Source organism: Aspergillus caelatus (genome assembly GCF_009193585.1).
Source record: "Aspergillus caelatus strain CBS 763.97 unplaced genomic scaffold BDV27scaffold_156, whole genome shotgun sequence".
Taxonomy (NCBI): domain Eukaryota; kingdom Fungi; phylum Ascomycota; class Eurotiomycetes; order Eurotiales; family Aspergillaceae; genus Aspergillus; species Aspergillus caelatus.
In genome coordinates, this window is record NW_022475419.1 from 26,475 (window position 1) to 41,609 (window position 15,135).

At 47.7% G+C, this 15,135-nt stretch overlaps 8 protein-coding genes across 8 annotated transcripts; 3 read left to right on the plus strand and 5 right to left on the minus strand.

Moving 5' to 3' along the window:
- Positions 1 to 470: 470 nt before the first annotated feature.
- BDV27DRAFT_160197 (uncharacterized protein) lies at positions 471 to 1,172 on the minus strand (the record flags this gene model as incomplete). Its single annotated transcript, XM_032072991.1, has 2 exons — positions 471 to 1,101; positions 1,162 to 1,172. 2 exons carry the CDS (start codon positions 1,170 to 1,172, stop codon positions 471 to 473), a joined length of 642 nt encoding a protein of 213 aa, XP_031925051.1.
- A 905-nt stretch (positions 1,173 to 2,077) lies between these two features.
- Positions 2,078 to 4,485, minus strand: BDV27DRAFT_160198 (Zn(II)2Cys6 transcription factor; the record flags this gene model as incomplete). Its single annotated transcript, XM_032072992.1, has 6 exons — positions 2,078 to 2,331; positions 2,391 to 3,304; positions 3,368 to 3,804; positions 3,857 to 4,051; positions 4,126 to 4,341; positions 4,417 to 4,485. 6 exons carry the CDS (start codon positions 4,483 to 4,485, stop codon positions 2,078 to 2,080), a joined length of 2,085 nt encoding a protein of 694 aa, XP_031925052.1.
- A 217-nt stretch (positions 4,486 to 4,702) lies between these two features.
- BDV27DRAFT_132222 (class I glutamine amidotransferase-like protein) lies at positions 4,703 to 5,839 on the plus strand. Its single transcript, XM_032067824.1, has 5 exons — positions 4,703 to 4,869; positions 4,921 to 5,141; positions 5,197 to 5,312; positions 5,377 to 5,558; positions 5,606 to 5,839. Exons 1-5 carry the CDS (start codon positions 4,794 to 4,796, stop codon positions 5,728 to 5,730), a joined length of 720 nt encoding a protein of 239 aa, XP_031925053.1. The 5' UTR covers positions 4,703 to 4,793; the 3' UTR covers positions 5,731 to 5,839.
- Positions 5,840 to 5,842: 3 nt separating this feature from the next.
- BDV27DRAFT_132223 (aldehyde dehydrogenase) lies at positions 5,843 to 7,478 on the minus strand. The gene has a single exon (XM_032067825.1). The coding sequence runs from the start codon at positions 7,408 to 7,410 to the stop codon at positions 5,908 to 5,910; it is 1,503 nt and encodes a 500-aa protein (XP_031925054.1). The 5' UTR covers positions 7,411 to 7,478; the 3' UTR covers positions 5,843 to 5,907.
- Positions 7,479 to 8,513: 1,035 nt separating this feature from the next.
- On the plus strand, positions 8,514 to 8,994 carry BDV27DRAFT_132224 (uncharacterized protein). The gene is made up of 2 exons (XM_032067826.1): positions 8,514 to 8,762; positions 8,833 to 8,994. Exons 1-2 carry the CDS (start codon positions 8,600 to 8,602, stop codon positions 8,937 to 8,939), a joined length of 270 nt encoding a protein of 89 aa, XP_031925055.1. The 5' UTR covers positions 8,514 to 8,599; the 3' UTR covers positions 8,940 to 8,994.
- A 463-nt stretch (positions 8,995 to 9,457) lies between these two features.
- On the minus strand, positions 9,458 to 10,583 carry BDV27DRAFT_23386 (uncharacterized protein). The gene is made up of 3 exons (XM_032076087.1): positions 10,207 to 10,583; positions 9,717 to 10,118; positions 9,458 to 9,660 (listed from the first exon to the last, which is right to left on the minus strand). Exons 1-3 carry the CDS (start codon positions 10,264 to 10,266, stop codon positions 9,565 to 9,567), a joined length of 558 nt encoding a protein of 185 aa, XP_031925056.1. The 5' UTR covers positions 10,267 to 10,583; the 3' UTR covers positions 9,458 to 9,564.
- A 927-nt stretch (positions 10,584 to 11,510) lies between these two features.
- BDV27DRAFT_132228 (uncharacterized protein) lies at positions 11,511 to 13,364 on the plus strand. Its single transcript, XM_032067827.1, has 4 exons — positions 11,511 to 11,802; positions 11,869 to 12,169; positions 12,227 to 12,768; positions 12,820 to 13,364. The coding sequence occupies exons 1-4, from the start codon at positions 11,608 to 11,610 to the stop codon at positions 13,336 to 13,338; spliced, it is 1,557 nt and encodes a 518-aa protein (XP_031925057.1). The 5' UTR covers positions 11,511 to 11,607; the 3' UTR covers positions 13,339 to 13,364.
- Positions 13,365 to 13,902: 538 nt separating this feature from the next.
- BDV27DRAFT_147383 (NAD(P)-dependent alcohol dehydrogenase) lies at positions 13,903 to 15,007 on the minus strand (the record flags this gene model as incomplete). Its single annotated transcript, XM_032070728.1, has 3 exons — positions 13,903 to 14,185; positions 14,242 to 14,671; positions 14,725 to 15,007. 3 exons carry the CDS (start codon positions 15,005 to 15,007, stop codon positions 13,903 to 13,905), a joined length of 996 nt encoding a protein of 331 aa, XP_031925058.1.
- Between the last annotated feature and the right edge of the window lie 128 nt (positions 15,008 to 15,135).

Consider the following 15,135-nt stretch of genomic DNA (forward strand, 5'->3'; position numbering starts at 1 on the left):
GGACATGGTCCATCAAGCACAGCACCTGTCATCTCCTCAGTCTTTAACTATCTGTATAAAAATGAGAGACATTATATATTGAAGCAGCCTATATGTATGTTGCCCAACAGGTTACTAAATAATTGTGCAATTGAAACAATAATTCATTTAAAGGAGATATAATATCTGTTATTAAGTAATTAAAATTCCTTGTAATAAGTCCAACTTTCCAATGCTACCACGTCGCCGGCTTTCAGCTTAGGGATAGATAATTATTTCCCCTTCTTAAATAACCGAACTTCAGTGGGCAAAAATGAATTACTAAATTACTTATCTAGAGAGTAAAGGCTTATATATAATTAAAAAAAAAAAAAAAAAAAAAAGAACACTAGCCAATGTACGATAGTGTGCTTACGCTGCGAAACTACTGTATCTGAAAAGATTTTGAAGTCCATTCCGGAGCCACGAAATATGTCCTGACAAAGACAGAATCAAGATCTCTCTTCTCCTTTCATCTCTTCTAACCGTTGAGCAAGCACTTGACAAGGCCATTCGCCTTCCACGTTGAAACTTTCGACCCTCTTAAACCCCTGAGACTCATAGTATTGGATCAATTTGCCGTCGCCACCTGCATAGCAATCTACCCGTAGTAGTGATATTCTAGCGTTTCTGGCAAGATCACGTGCATGGTCTAAGAGACGTTTGCCAATCTGATTGCCAGCACATCGTCGATCTGTGACTAGCAATCGCACGTAAAGCTCGGGCTCAGAGACAGGTGGCACATAGGGCGATCTCTCTCCAATAGCAAGCGCACCTACGATGATCCCCGGAGCTTCTCCGTCCATAGTTTGGGGCTGTATATTGGACATTCGATTTTGAGGTAGAATGGGTATGTTATTTTCAGCCTTGATAGCGAGCCAAAGACCATGGCCGGTAGTTGAAAATTCTCTGAGTTGCTCGGCGCGTTGTGGATTCTCTGAAAATGGTGCTGTTCCCCACTGCCCAGTTCTGTCCTGCGATACCAGCCATTGGACTGCAGTATCTAAAAGGTGGAGGACTGCCGGAATGGCGTCCACTGTTCCCCGTACGATAGTTATATCGTCGGCTCCATTGTTAATCGTGCTTTGTAAAATTGTATTAGTATCTGTTGGGTAGGTTGACGCTTCGAACAATAGCACTTACTTTGATGCCATTTGTCGAAGCAGTTTGAAGAGAGATGGCTGTCAAATAACCTCAATAAGCTCATCTAATTCGAAATTTTTGGATCTTTGGAAAATTGCGGAGAAGGTTGCTAAATTAAATAACACCCATCTCCATGGATGAAACGGAGGCTTGGCAATCACGTAATCACAGCATTTAAATACGAACTCAGCTGCGTTTGCCTAAGACAAGGCACAGATAACGCAGGATTTAAATCCTCCAGATTCTCATCCCCGCAAGAAGGATCAATCACTCCAAAGTTCCAACAGACGCCTTGACCCCCCGTCGGGGATCTACCTGTCCACAAATTTGTCCGGACTGTAGGTAGGTAATTGCCCAGGTGAAGATTGCGAATGTTACCTATGTATCCACATCCCACCTTGCCGATGGTCTCGTGGTCCCGAGGCTGTCTTGGAACATCGAGGTTACAGGTGAGCTGACCACTAAAACCGCCAAGAATGACCCTGGGTATTCGCACTAGCATAAAGTTAGTTTACTCATGGATCCACTTATGGATTGTCAAATGGTATTTATTTGCATCGGCGCTCTTTGCACGGAAATAGTTGGAGTGGCACCTAGGCGCAGATTCTCCCTGGCTGGTGACTGGAGTGAGCCTCAAAAGGGCCATGTGCAGACTTTATACTGATTTGTAGGTGTTTTCTAATACTGGCAAAGCATTCATTGGCAAAATGTCGATTTTACTTTTTTTAGCTCCTTTGGTACTGCAACGATGTCGTATCCAGAATGAATGGCGAATATCAGGCAAGGTGTAGTTTGTTATTTCACCATCAGAGCGATGTACGGTTACTATTGTATACGTTTTGCAGGGTGACATGGCGTAGGTGAAATCAACCGGAAAAGGTCCCATGCCAGAATTGGGAGGCAGGCCACTGCTGCCTCACTGTAGTACATCACTAAGTTCAGCAAAAGACTGATAACCCAGATTATCGGACCAGAGCCAAAGCTGACTGGCATCAGCAAGTCCGGAGTCGACTAAAGAGGAAATATTCCCATCCCAGGAGAATCCGGCGGACGAATCCAACCCCGAGACTCTATCATCCAGCCCTCCTGCATCTTGCCAGGTGGGTGCGGAAATCTCAGAGGCGGGAACTCCTATTTGGTTGGAAGGCTGTTGTGTGTGGTTGGCAAACACTGCGTATGCCTTGTCAACATTGTCCAGAAAGTGATGCACATCACGTGAGGGGCATTACCTTCTTGAAGAGGTGTAAGAGACGCTTGGGCAGTCGTCACCACACCCCCTAAGTCGCCCTGCTGATTTGTCTGTGTTTGATTGAAGTTGGGATATTCACTTTCAACGACGTGCCTTTCTATGGCTTTCGGTTGAGAGGTAGACTCTGGAACCGGGTTCCCAAGAATTGTTCGTTGTTCAGCCTGCAGGACGACGTTGACCAAATCTTCAAGTATCTTGACACTTTGTAGTGATAGGACATGCTGTTTCGAAACTCTTTCCTTCTGTAGTCGAATAATTTGCATGATGCCTGCCTTTGCCTTCTGGCTGGTTATGGATAATGGTTCCACGAGGGAGAGTGCGCACAGTACGACACCGGATGTAAACAGGCATATCCCAATATGCATTACGGCGTGTGTCCTGCGAGAGGCCTGCAGAAGATGAGAATATCGATACAGTTCCGAGGTTCGTAATGCAGACTCCAGCAGCTGTTGACGGGAGAAGGCAGAGCTTTCGGTCTCGACTACCTTTCCGTCTGAGCCAGCTTCATGGTCAAAATCTCCAAATGCAACACTTCGATGAAGGATTATGCGAAGATTGTCGTAAGTCAGCTGAAGAGCAAGAGCCGCTAGCTGTATTAATGGTGGATGTCCCGAGCTACTGTCTTCCTTGTAGGTTTCTAGACGTAGGCTATTAGGCAATTCTCTCTCCCATTTGACGAGCTGATCATGAATGGCCTTTACTGTGTCCATTCGATTTGTTTGAAGCCGCCTGCCCAGAAAGGGACCCATGATGCGATAGAGTCTAAATTTCCATTGATGATATGTTAGGAGAGGAGTTTGGCGAGGACTTATTTCCCCAACGTCCGTTACCAAGCCAATATTACAATCGGAGTCGTCTATACTACATGGCCTCCCGAAGGCCACAGCTGCATACCTGAAAATCAATGAAACGTCAGAGGGAATGCGCGACAGATGAGGACTACTACCGGTAACGTACTTGTCGAAAACTTCCAAGGCCCACCATGACCGTCTTCTGGACTCTTGTGCGACTTCAGAAAGATTGTGCCACATTGATTCACGATGCAATCCAATGACCTGCGCAATTTTAATGCCACTTCCTAAGACGCCCATACCAACAGTCGGACGACCGTTGAACAAGTGGAAACTTCCCAGGAGCACGCAAACCTGCACAGCTTCGACATTCGGACACCCAATGATCTGCAAGAATCTGTATTCGATCTGGGTAAGGAGTTTCTCAGATAGGACAGATAGGTTCTGGCCATGATCATCGAAAGGCTCACGAAGGGACGAATAGTGGGCGCCGAGAGCGAGGACTAGCATCACAAGCCACAGAAAGTTGCTATCAGGTCCAGCAACATGCACCGAAGCAATGAGACTCTTGTATCGCTGTCGAAAACTCCCTTCGTGGAATACCTGACCGAATCTCGTCAAACCGCTAATTTTCACAAATAAGAACAGAGCATACCATCATAAACCAATCCACAGACTCGAAGAACTGGGTAATGAGTTCATCCAGCACTTGCCGTGGAGGCAGCTGTATACCAATTCCATCTCTCCATGGTATCGGGCTAGAGATGAGGGGGCTGTATGTCTTCTTGCCTCCGGGCAAGGCGGAGGTGTCGTAGCCTAGTGTTTGGTGCTGTTCATCGCGTGAAAACATCTATTGTCGCCATGATGGGGAACTGGTCAGCCAGTTACGAGAATGTCGCAAAGTCCTTCAAGAGGTCTCATTACCCGGGTACTCAGGTCGACAATATTCAGCTCCGGGAGAACTGCAGTACGTCGATCGTTCGGACGAATGGGAGCAGTTTGTCCTTCACCGTAAGTTCTCCTTTGCTCAACTGGCGCAGGATTTGAAATCGTCGGAGATGCTCGAGCCACGGGCTCTCCGCGCGGAACGCATGTTACACCGGCTCGGAGACATAACTGGCACGGGCGTTGTTGATCACACTGCCAGTAGTATAACCATTTTCAGCCTCGATCTGCACAAAGTGGATACAAATCGATCAAGGGAGCGTCACATACCCCTAGCTTGCGTTTTCGACACCTCTCACAGGCGGATGAAACTTTCTGGCGCTTTCTGGCCGGGTCCATCGTACAGAAGGCAAGTCGAATCCGCGTCAAGGGAGGAGATCATTGGGTGTTGGTTCATTTCCGACGGAGTTGGATAAGCTTAAGTGGAGATCAGAGGTGCCGTCCGACGGACTTACATAAGCGCTCCAGAGCAATCGGAATGACATCATCACTAGACGAAAGCTTATACATACTTTCTTCAATCATACTTAAAGTCTTGTATATTCTGGTTCAATTGCCAAGGTATACTCAGCGTTCCTCTGTGATCAAATCTTCCTTTCAAGCAGTTTCTCAGATCTTATATTATAACTACTTCCATACCAACCGAAATGGCACCCCCACGCAAGGCTTTGATTGCTATCACTTCCGCACATGCGCCGCTCTACCCAGAGGGCAAGGAGACAGGTAGGATCAGAGTGGGCCCCAATCTAGCAAGACACTAATAGAGATGCTTAGGTCTATTTATCACCGAGGCTCTTCATCCATTCAACGTCTTTAAAAAAGCAGGCTTCGAGGTCGACCTCGTCTCTGAGACTGGTACCTACCAGCCGGATTGGTTGTCCCAGCAGAAAGACTGGCTTCCAGAGGAGGATCGTGCCGTCTGGGAAGATCACTCGAGTGAATTCCGTTCCAAGCTTGATAAGTTGCTGAAGCCAAGCGACATCAATCCGGATAACGTGTGTCCCAACTCTAAAGAACGAAAACGTTATGTCTGACACTAACCGCTAATAGTATGGCCTCTTCTTTGCTTCTGCTGGCCATGCGTCGCTGATCGACTATCCCGATGCCAAGGGTCTGCAGTCAATTGCTGCTAAAGTGTATACTGACGGTGGTATTGTCTCTGCTGTGTATGGTGTCCCCCTTCTCTTCCATCCCTTAAACCAGTGACTTTATACTAATACACCCCCACAGTTGCCATGGAGGAGCTATCTTCCCGGGTGTTATTGATCCCTCCACCGGAAAGTCTGTCATTTCTGGTCGCAAGGTTACTGGGTTCACTACCCGGGGTGAGGAGGAAGAAGGTGTCCTGGACACCATTAAGAGCTGGGATAGGCCCACCATTGAGGCCTCCGCAGCCTCCTCCGGAGCGACCTGTAAGTTTTGAAATCCACAATATAAACATATCTAATCGTTCTTCAAGATGTCTCTCCCGATGGACCCTGGGATGCATTCACTATCACGGACGGACCTATTGTCACAGGTGCCAACCCGGCCAGTGCTCATGTTACTGCTGAGGCAGCGGTCAAGGCTTTTGATGCGCTTTAAATAGCTCTCCTATAAATGATAGCTATGATAGTCTCGGGATGAATAATGTCACTATTCTGTTTTCCTATGTTATCTTCCATGTACCAGGATGTAAATGATGTGATAATAGCTACGAGTTTAATAAAAGTTTTCCATATGTAAATTTTCAGTCTATAGTCAACTAATAAGACGTGTCGCTCATCCATATCGTGCATTAGTAGCTTCATCATCGAACCATACAGGGGCCACCCCGTAGTTAATAAGTGTGCTTTTGACCTTAGTATAACTCTCATACGCCTCCAGGCCATTTTCCTTCCCTATCCCACTCTCCTTGAATCCACCCCACGGCGACGAGGGATCATTCAAATGATGACCATTAATCCAAACAATGCCAGCATCAATTTTCTCCGCAACGCGATGCGCCTCAGTAAAATCATTCGTCCAAACCGAAGCCCCAAGCGCAAACGGGGTACTATTCGCAATAGAAACGATCTCCTCCTCAGACTCACACCGAATAAGCGCAATAACCGGCCCAAACACCTCGTTACAAGCGAGATGCGAATCAGACCTGACTTCAATAATAGTTGGCTCAAAGAAGAACCCCTTCCCATCTGGCCCCATCGTAGGACGCCCACCACAAAGCACATTCCCACCCTCCTGCACTGCTTGATCTACAAAGCCAGTACATCTCTCCACTGCAGCCCTGGAAATCACCGTCCCAATCTGTGTCCTCCCATCCATCGGATCCCCAACCCTGAACCCCCTAACCCTTTTCTCCAATAACTCTCGAAACGCTCCATAAATCTCCCGATGAACCAACAACCGACTCCCAGTCACACAGGTCTGTCCACTAGCAATAAACCCCGCAAACAACGCCGCCTGAACAGCCCTCTCAACCTCCAAGCTCGGAAACAGACATACAGGCGCCTTACCTCCCAACTCCGCCGTAACGGGGACCATATTCCGCGCCGCAACAGGTGCAACAGCTTGATATGTTCCCAGTCCCCCAGTGAGATCGATCTTAGCCAGAAGCGGCGACTCGCAGAGGAACTTCCCCGTCTCGAACCCATGTCCGCAGATAATCTGGAGGACGCCGTTCGGTAGCCCTGCCTCTTGAAACAGGGGACCCAGTTTCAGGACTGATAAGGGGGCGAGCTCGCTCGGCTTCACGATGACGACGTTCCCGGCTGCGAGTGCCGCGGCGATTTTCTTAGTCGCGATCAGTAGTGGATGATTGTACGGCGTGATTTGCGCGACGACGCCCAGCGGGAGTCGGGTGAGGGTGTTCACGACGGGGCCCTTGAAGGGGGTTACTCTGCCTTCGTGGACGCGGGCCAGCGAGGCGAAGTACTCGAGCCATTCTGGGACGCGGGATAATTGGGTTTGCATCTCGCGAATGGGGCGGCCTGTTTGGCAGGTTTCGAGCTCGATGAATTCGGGCAGTCGCGTGCGAAGGAGTCTCGCGGCGGTGGCGAGGACGGTGAAGCGGTCTGAGGGCTCGGTTTTGGTCCATGGGCCTGTGTGGAAGGTTTGGACGGAGTCTGCGACGATCGTGGTGACTGTTTCTTGGGGCGTGGAGTCGATTGTCGCGATGGGTGTTTCGGTCGCTGGGTTTAGGACTGTGATCACTTGGGCGGTTGTGGTTGTGGTTGTGTAGGCCCCGTTGATCCAGTTGGATACATGGGGGATTTGGTCTGACATGGTGGGTTTGGTGTTTTGTAGAGATTCGAAGGTGGGATGTTTCTGTTGGGTGTCACAATGGGTGTTCGACTGTGTGTGTATTTGTAGTAAGGTAGGAAGAGGGGGAAATTGTTGGCTGATAAATTATAACCCCGCATTTACAATGTTACGCTGTGCTTATCCTTATCTATCTATCAGGAACTAACTTTCGTAGATTACCTTAATTATTTTCACTTACAATGAGGACTCCACATTAGTGTGGCAGCTGTACATGCATTAGAGCTTTCGCATCACACGTCACCGCAATTGAGGATCATGGAACCCTTCCTACTGTAGATATGCGAACAACAATCGCGAAAACAGATCGATGGGCTAATTCCTTATCAGTAAGAGGTGGAGTCCCAAGCGCCATCCAACCCCACTGTGGGTCCTACTTAATACTTCAGTGATCTAACAACAGCCTTACAGCTTTTCCAAAAAATCCCAGCAATCTTTATAGAGATTCCAATCAACCCTTGCACAGGCTGCCAGAGAATGACGAATCACTTACTCCATATCGTATCATCAATGGACCACAATGATTAGACTATTCCCTCTAAGGCCCTTTAAAGACACTGAAGTGTATTTCAAAGGGCAGTGTGTTGTCCTCTGGCTTGGTTGTCCTATGTGAGATTGTTGGGATGGCTCCCTCCAGATTATTCATCAAGAGGCCATTTTAGCAAATATGGCGCTGGTTGTGGTGGATACAACCAAATAGATAGTGAATGCAGTAAAACACAAAATTCTGCGTTATATCAACAGACATATCCCTCTATGTAGCTGGAAAAATAAGGTTTTCTTCCTCATCCAAAAGACAGAGATATGACACCCGTGACAAGGCCCTACAAGTACACCCACGATTTGAATGTGTTGAAACCCCAAGGCTCCTTGATTCGAGCCTCTAGTATCCGGAACCAGGCACAGCTTGCCAGAACGACTCTGTTACACGATCATTTCTTCCGCTTCCAGCATGATGGCTCTGTTACTTCGTACAGCCCTAAGCAAGGCTTTAGAGCCAAAGGCTCCTATAAAACGGCACCTGAGCACCGGCTAAACTAACGTAAGATGGAGGAGCATCTGATTTGGCTTTGTCGCTCTGAGCAGGCCACGCCTTTATATCTGTCATCGACAACAAGGGCGGGTGATACCATACTGGCAGTTGTGTCTTCCGATGTTTAGAGAGGCTAACAATCTCGATCTTTCCCTAGTGGTTGCTACTAATGACGCTGAAAACCATAAGTATCTTAGATACCCCGGTATTTGTGGCAGAGATCAGCACCTGAACTTGGCTTTTCCACCCTCCAGTTCGCCAAGAAAACTGTACAACTACCGGTCTGGAACAATGATGAATATGTTACTTTCATCTCTACGCAAGTATTGAGGAAGCATTTGGGAGTCTCTCACATGATCGGTCAGCTCTCGGAGTGGCTTCTCCTGAACCATATCCCTGCTTCAATGACCCAGCGTACTGTCGCTTTTTGATACTGTTTGCCACCTGGAGTGCAGAATGAGAGAGATACCTGCAGCCCTACATGGATTTTGATGACCTGAAAGTCACGAGCAAAGAAATTGAGATGTTTTCAGAAAATTAGGGGAGTGGTAACCAACGGCCTAAAGGCCAGCTTCGGGCTACGTTTGGTCTTTTCATTCTGTTTACAAGTTACCCATCAGATTACCATAGTACAATGAAGCTCGAATATGAGACGTACCGAAGCATCGTTCATTTGAATCCACTTCATATGTATAGGATGCCTCGGATTAACCTGATAAAAACAACTGTGGTGTCATCAGGTTCAGAATCTCCATCAGAAAGCCGATCCACTTTTAATTTAATCCGCTAAGCCAATTCAAGACTAGCGCTGTTGCAGGGAAAGATGAAGTCGAGTACTCTGGTATATATAGTCAACAGGCGTAATATACTAGTACTTGCCAGTGGGTTATTTTGACCTATATATTAGCCTATCTATAGAAATTCGATATGCATATGTCCCTTAAACGCATTTGAAAGTTAGGTACTAGCTTAAATACAATTTACTTCATTGTGTATCACACGCGACTGCCACGAATATATATATTCAGCCAACATATAACTTCGAAAATTGTGACACGACATACACATTCCAAAGCCCTGCATAACTATTTCTTATCTCGAGCTAGCTCAGGCTGTGCAAGCATCTCCGGATCCCACCGGGGATCCTTGCTCTCACCAACCGGTGCCCAGCCGAGTTGAATCTGTATCGATCAGTGAGTTAATACGCCCACCTATTCTAATATTTTCTGCAAATTACCTGCATGACCTTCTGATCCCAATCCTTCGTAAAGCTCTTCACCTTCCCATCCTGAATCTCAAAGATAGCCGCAGCGCTCCATCGTGCCTTTTTCGGTGGATCCGACCGTTCAATACCTTGATAAGGCTTCCCCGAGTGAGATCCTTCCGCCGTATATCGCAATAGCACATGACCATCCTTAGCCCATGCTTGATCATACCGCACAATGTGCAAGTCATTCACAGACGCCATTACATGCGCATGAGACTCAGCGTAATCCATTGGGGTGGAACATCCCGGGAAGGTAGAAGGGCTCCAGAACCAACTATCGGCGGTACAAAGGTGGCGAACTGACTCGGCGCCTTTGTTTTCAGTTGGGGAGTAGGCGATTGACATGTACTCCTTTGCCACTGCGATGTTACGCTATGAGTGGTAGAAGAGGGTTAAGTCGTTTCCGATGAGAATATTGTGGCTGATGAGGGGATATATTTTGACCGGAGTTACAACGTACCTCTTCTGCGGGTGTTTGCTCCGTCGCAATGGCGGTCGGAGGTTGGTTTCCGGGCGACATTCTGGGACTATATTGTTGGGAGGTTATGGTAGTGATTGTTCTTTGGAGGTTTCAAGTAATTTTTTGGAAGGTCTGTCGCCTGTATATAAACCCTGGAATGGAGGGTGTGACGGATGTCGTTTATAGTGTCATGATGACGCTGAACTTATTGTTCGCTTTTCGTTGCTCACCCGTGTATCTCCAATATTCCAGAAAAGTGTCCTAAGGCGTCGAGCTACCAAGGTACTAGTAGCCATAGGTGTTGAAAGGCAGGCATAGACCATCAGTAAGGTACCAGAGTTAGTCCTGCCACTGATATACGCATGTGAACAGGTCTACAAAATGAACAGAAAAAGCCATGACATCGCGCAGTACGATTCATAGTGCCATGGCTGCTTTGCCCACTTTACTATGCATCGTCTAGGATTAGTAACTTACTAGATACATATTTATTTGGCTTTGACCTGGCACCGAAACTGGCCCACTTGGCAAACTGCAATTTTAGACTCCAAGAGGTGTTGACTGTGACTTGGGTCCAATCAGAACTGAGAACACTTCCGTCATCCCATTGAGATCTTGGCAAGGGTCCTTGTAAGCATGGCAGTCTGTCTGTGCAAGCCTTGATGAACACAGTGCTATGGCAGTTCAAAAGCTTTCATTGTGTTGAAAGATGCTTTCCTTTGCTCTTTGTGTTGTAAGGCCTTAAGGAAGTTAAGGTGATAGGGTGAGTATTAACATGGAAGAAGCGTCTAGCCGTGTGAATAGCAAAGCATACTATATAAACTGCTGCTATAGGAATGTGTTACTGAGATGTCATTTGATACAGAGTACATTCTTTGCTTTAAATGGATTGCCACAGCAATCATGTGCCCTGTGAGTTATAAAAGAGATGAGAATGGTAATAGTGGTGTGGACCACGCATCGAACGATATGGTAGATCTGACAACTAATTAGGTAGAAATAACAGGAATTGCACGTCCTCGTGGGGAGGGTTGGAGCAATCAGATGATATTTCCCAATTTGTGCGATGCGATTAAATTGCCGGAAGGGGAAACACGCGCCCTCGTTCTGCGGCCCGCGGAAATCCTGGGAATCCGATTGGTCAAGAAAATCAACCAGGCAAAACCCCTTTAGGCAATTCTAGCATAAAGGCACCAAGACCAATAAGCGGCCAGCAGTCACTTGACTGGGGAGCCCTTCGACCTACACTATTTATATATGCCTCGTCTGCTTTCTTATCTCCTTCTCTTTGACTTGTATACCATTTAGACGACCGGTTGATCACGGCAGATCGTCCGATTTTCCATCCCCATTACACATAGAACCGATCCACCGTCGCCTTTGTCACTAACCTTGACGGACATGTTAACATCCACTCCCTTCGATTCATTCAGTCTCAATCATGCCTCTCAAAGCAAGCGGCGAGTCGCCTACTTTTATGATTCTGACGTGGGCAACTACGCCTACGTCTCAGGCCACCCCATGAAACCCCATCGCATGAGGATGGCCCACAGCCTGATCCTCAACTACGGACTCTACAAGAAGATGGAAATCTACGTGAGTCTTTTGTAGTCACTTGTCATGAGGCATTTTTCCGTGCTTACTTTCCGGGGCGTTTTCTAGCGTGCGAAACCAGCCACGAAATATGAGATGACACGGTTCCACTCGGATGAATATATCGACTTTTTGTTCAAAGTTACTCCCGACACAATCAGCAAGCACCTAACCGAGCAGGCGAAATACAATTTCAACGACGACAACCCCGTCTGGGATGGCCTGTCTGAATTCTGCAGTATCAGCGCAGGCGGTAGTATGGAAGCGGCCGCCCGTCTGAATAATAGAAAGTGCGACATAGCGATCAACTGGTCCGGTGGCCTTCACCATGCGAAGAAAAGCGAGGCGAATGGTTTCTGTTATGTGAATGGTGAGTGCCTCGTAATGATTGAATTAGGTTCGTTGGCCCCCGACTCATGTGGGGTAGATATTGTTTTGGGAATTCTGGAGCTATTACGCTTTCATCAGCGCGTCTTGTACATCGATATTGACGTGCACCATGGCGACGGTGTTGAGGAGGCGTTTTACACGACTGATCGTGTCATGACCGTGTCCTTCCACCAGTACGGGGATTTCTTTCCGGGGACGGGCGATATCGGCGACATCGGCGTGCAAGAGGGCAAGAATCATTCTGTGAATGTACCTCTGCGCCCTGGAATGGATGATGTATCCTACAGTCGAGTGTTTCAGCAAGTGATTAAAGGCGTAATGGACTGGTACCGCCCTGACGCCGTGGTCTTACAATGCGGTGGAGATAGCCTGTCTGGCGACCGTCTCGGGAGCTTTAATCTGAGTATGCGGGGCCATGCCAACTGCGTTAACTATGTTAAGAGTTTCAATCTGCCCACGATGCTGGTGGGCGGTGGCGGCTACACGATGCGAAATGTCGCGCGTACGTGGGCGTTCGAGACGGGTGTCGTGGTAGGGGAAGAGGTCGGCCCGGATCTTCCTTACGATGATTTCTACGGGGTAGGTGATCTTCGATCAATCCATTTACTTACTATTAACCTATAGTATTAGTACTACGCGCCAGATTATGTCCTTGACGTCAAACCATCGAACATGCCAAATCAAAACACCGATACATACTTAACGCAAGTATGCACGAAGGTCTTGGACAACATCAAAAAGACCATGACTTTCAGTCCATCCGTCCAGATGACAGACGTTCCGCGTTATCCGCTTATCCCTGCACTCGACGAAGAATTCGAAGATATTGCTGATGACGAAGACGAGGATGAAAATAAGGACGTTCGCGTTACGCCCCGCCAAGTCGATATGCTCCTCGAACACGAGGGCGAGCTGAGCGATGAGGAGGAAATGAACCAGATCAGCAATGTCCTGAACGCGATCAAGAAGCGAAATCAGATTAATCATGGAGAAGTGCTTTCCACTGTCTCTACGACGGAAGCCGAAGCCGAAGCATCGAAAACATCGGATGATCAGGAAGCCGATGGGACCGTCAACAGCAGCCAAGACACGCCAATGACCGAAGCTGAGGTAATTTTCGACCTTGCTCAGGCGGCCGTAAGCCCGTAACTTTTCTGGTCTGCTTTCTGTTTTTTATTTGTTCTCTTTCTTTCTTTCCTTATCCGTCCTCTCTGGAAGTAATCTTTGATATCCTGTTGTTTGACAACTCGTTGTTTTGCTGGCGATTGTTTGTGCTCCTTTTCCCCATTAGTTTTGTTTTTATCTCGTTTAATTCTTGGATTCTCTTACGGCATATTGTGGGGATTGACCATTATGATGTCATATTACACATCGCTCAAACCTTTTACGTTATTCAACCGATTGCACAGGAGTCGCATAGTTAGAGCGAAAAGTTGAAAAGTATTGTTGAGCTAAATACTTACACGGAGGCATCCCCACGGGACTGCATATCATATCGCTGCACTCCAGACACAACTAAAACTCAAACTGGAACCAATCAATTACTCAAAGTCTATTAATACTATAGTCTGTACGTAAGACGCGTAAGCTGCCTGCAACTCCGGAGGCCTTCAGTATAAGCCACCACAAATAAAGACCATATCATCCGTCATATTCTGTCTATATTATACATTGTCTTTCAGGGTATAACAATATCATACATCTAATCCCATTTTACTCGCGAACAAGAACTCCCCTGTATCTCATCTTGCCATCCCTCAACGTCTGCATAGCATCCTCAATACCAGCCTCGTTCAAGGGGAACTTCATAATCGTAGGTTCGATCTTCTTGTCGGCCGCGAACTGCAGCAAGGTCTTCAGACTCTTGCGGGACGCAACCAGGGAGCCCTGAATACGAATGCCCTTGGCACACATGAAAAGCAGAGGAACGGCAGAGGGCTTGAAGTCAACAGTGAGGGGGTAGATCGTTCCATGGACGTCCATGAGAGGAAGGAGACTGCAATAATTAGCAACCTGCCACATATATCATCACAACATTTAGATAAAACTCACGATGGATAATCAACGTTAGCACTACCACATAGCAGAAGATGCTTCAGCGGTTTGAAATCCTTCATTTCCTGTCCGGCGGAAAAGACGTGGTATTCTGAGGCTCCGAATTGCATAGCCTCTTCGCGCTTCTTCTCGGAGCTGGAGAGAACAACGACGTGACAACCCATGGCAGCTGCCAGCTTAATGGCCAAGTGGCCCAGACCGCCGATGCCCATGATACCGACACGGTCTGTGGGCCGGACACCGTACTCAGTCAGGCAGGTCCAGACAGTGGCACCGGCACACATCAAGGGTGCCGCGTTGGCGGAGTCATAGCCGTCCGGGATCTTGAAGACGTTGCCGGCGTTCCAGATGACACCGCGACTGAAGGTACCGAGGTCGTGGTTGTGGGTTCCGTATTCCTTTTTGTTGACACAGTATTGGTCCCAGCCTGCCAAGATATTAGTTAATTGCAAGGGAATAGAGAGTGGCAGATAAACATACCGCTGATACAGTGATCGCAAATGCCGCAGACTTCATGTGTATATCCGAATCCAACACGGTCACCGACCTGAACGTGTGTCACGGCCTCCCCAGCCTGTTTAACAACTCCGACACCCTCATGACCAAGAACCTGGCCAGAATGCAGGTAGTGCTCGTCTGTGCCGCAGAGACCAGAATGTGTCGTTTCGATGTAAACATCCGTCGGGCGAAGAGGACGTGTCGTCTTATCTGCGACGATCTTGCCCTCCTTGGAGCCACGGTATACGTCAAAAGTGATGCTCATGTTGATTGTGATTATGTGGAAGTGAGCTTTCGACAGGATGACTTGGTACAGTATAGAAACCTCATTTTTACGACGGAGGGCCCTTCAATATATAAATCCTCTACTCCCGGTAGATCCATACCGATTGC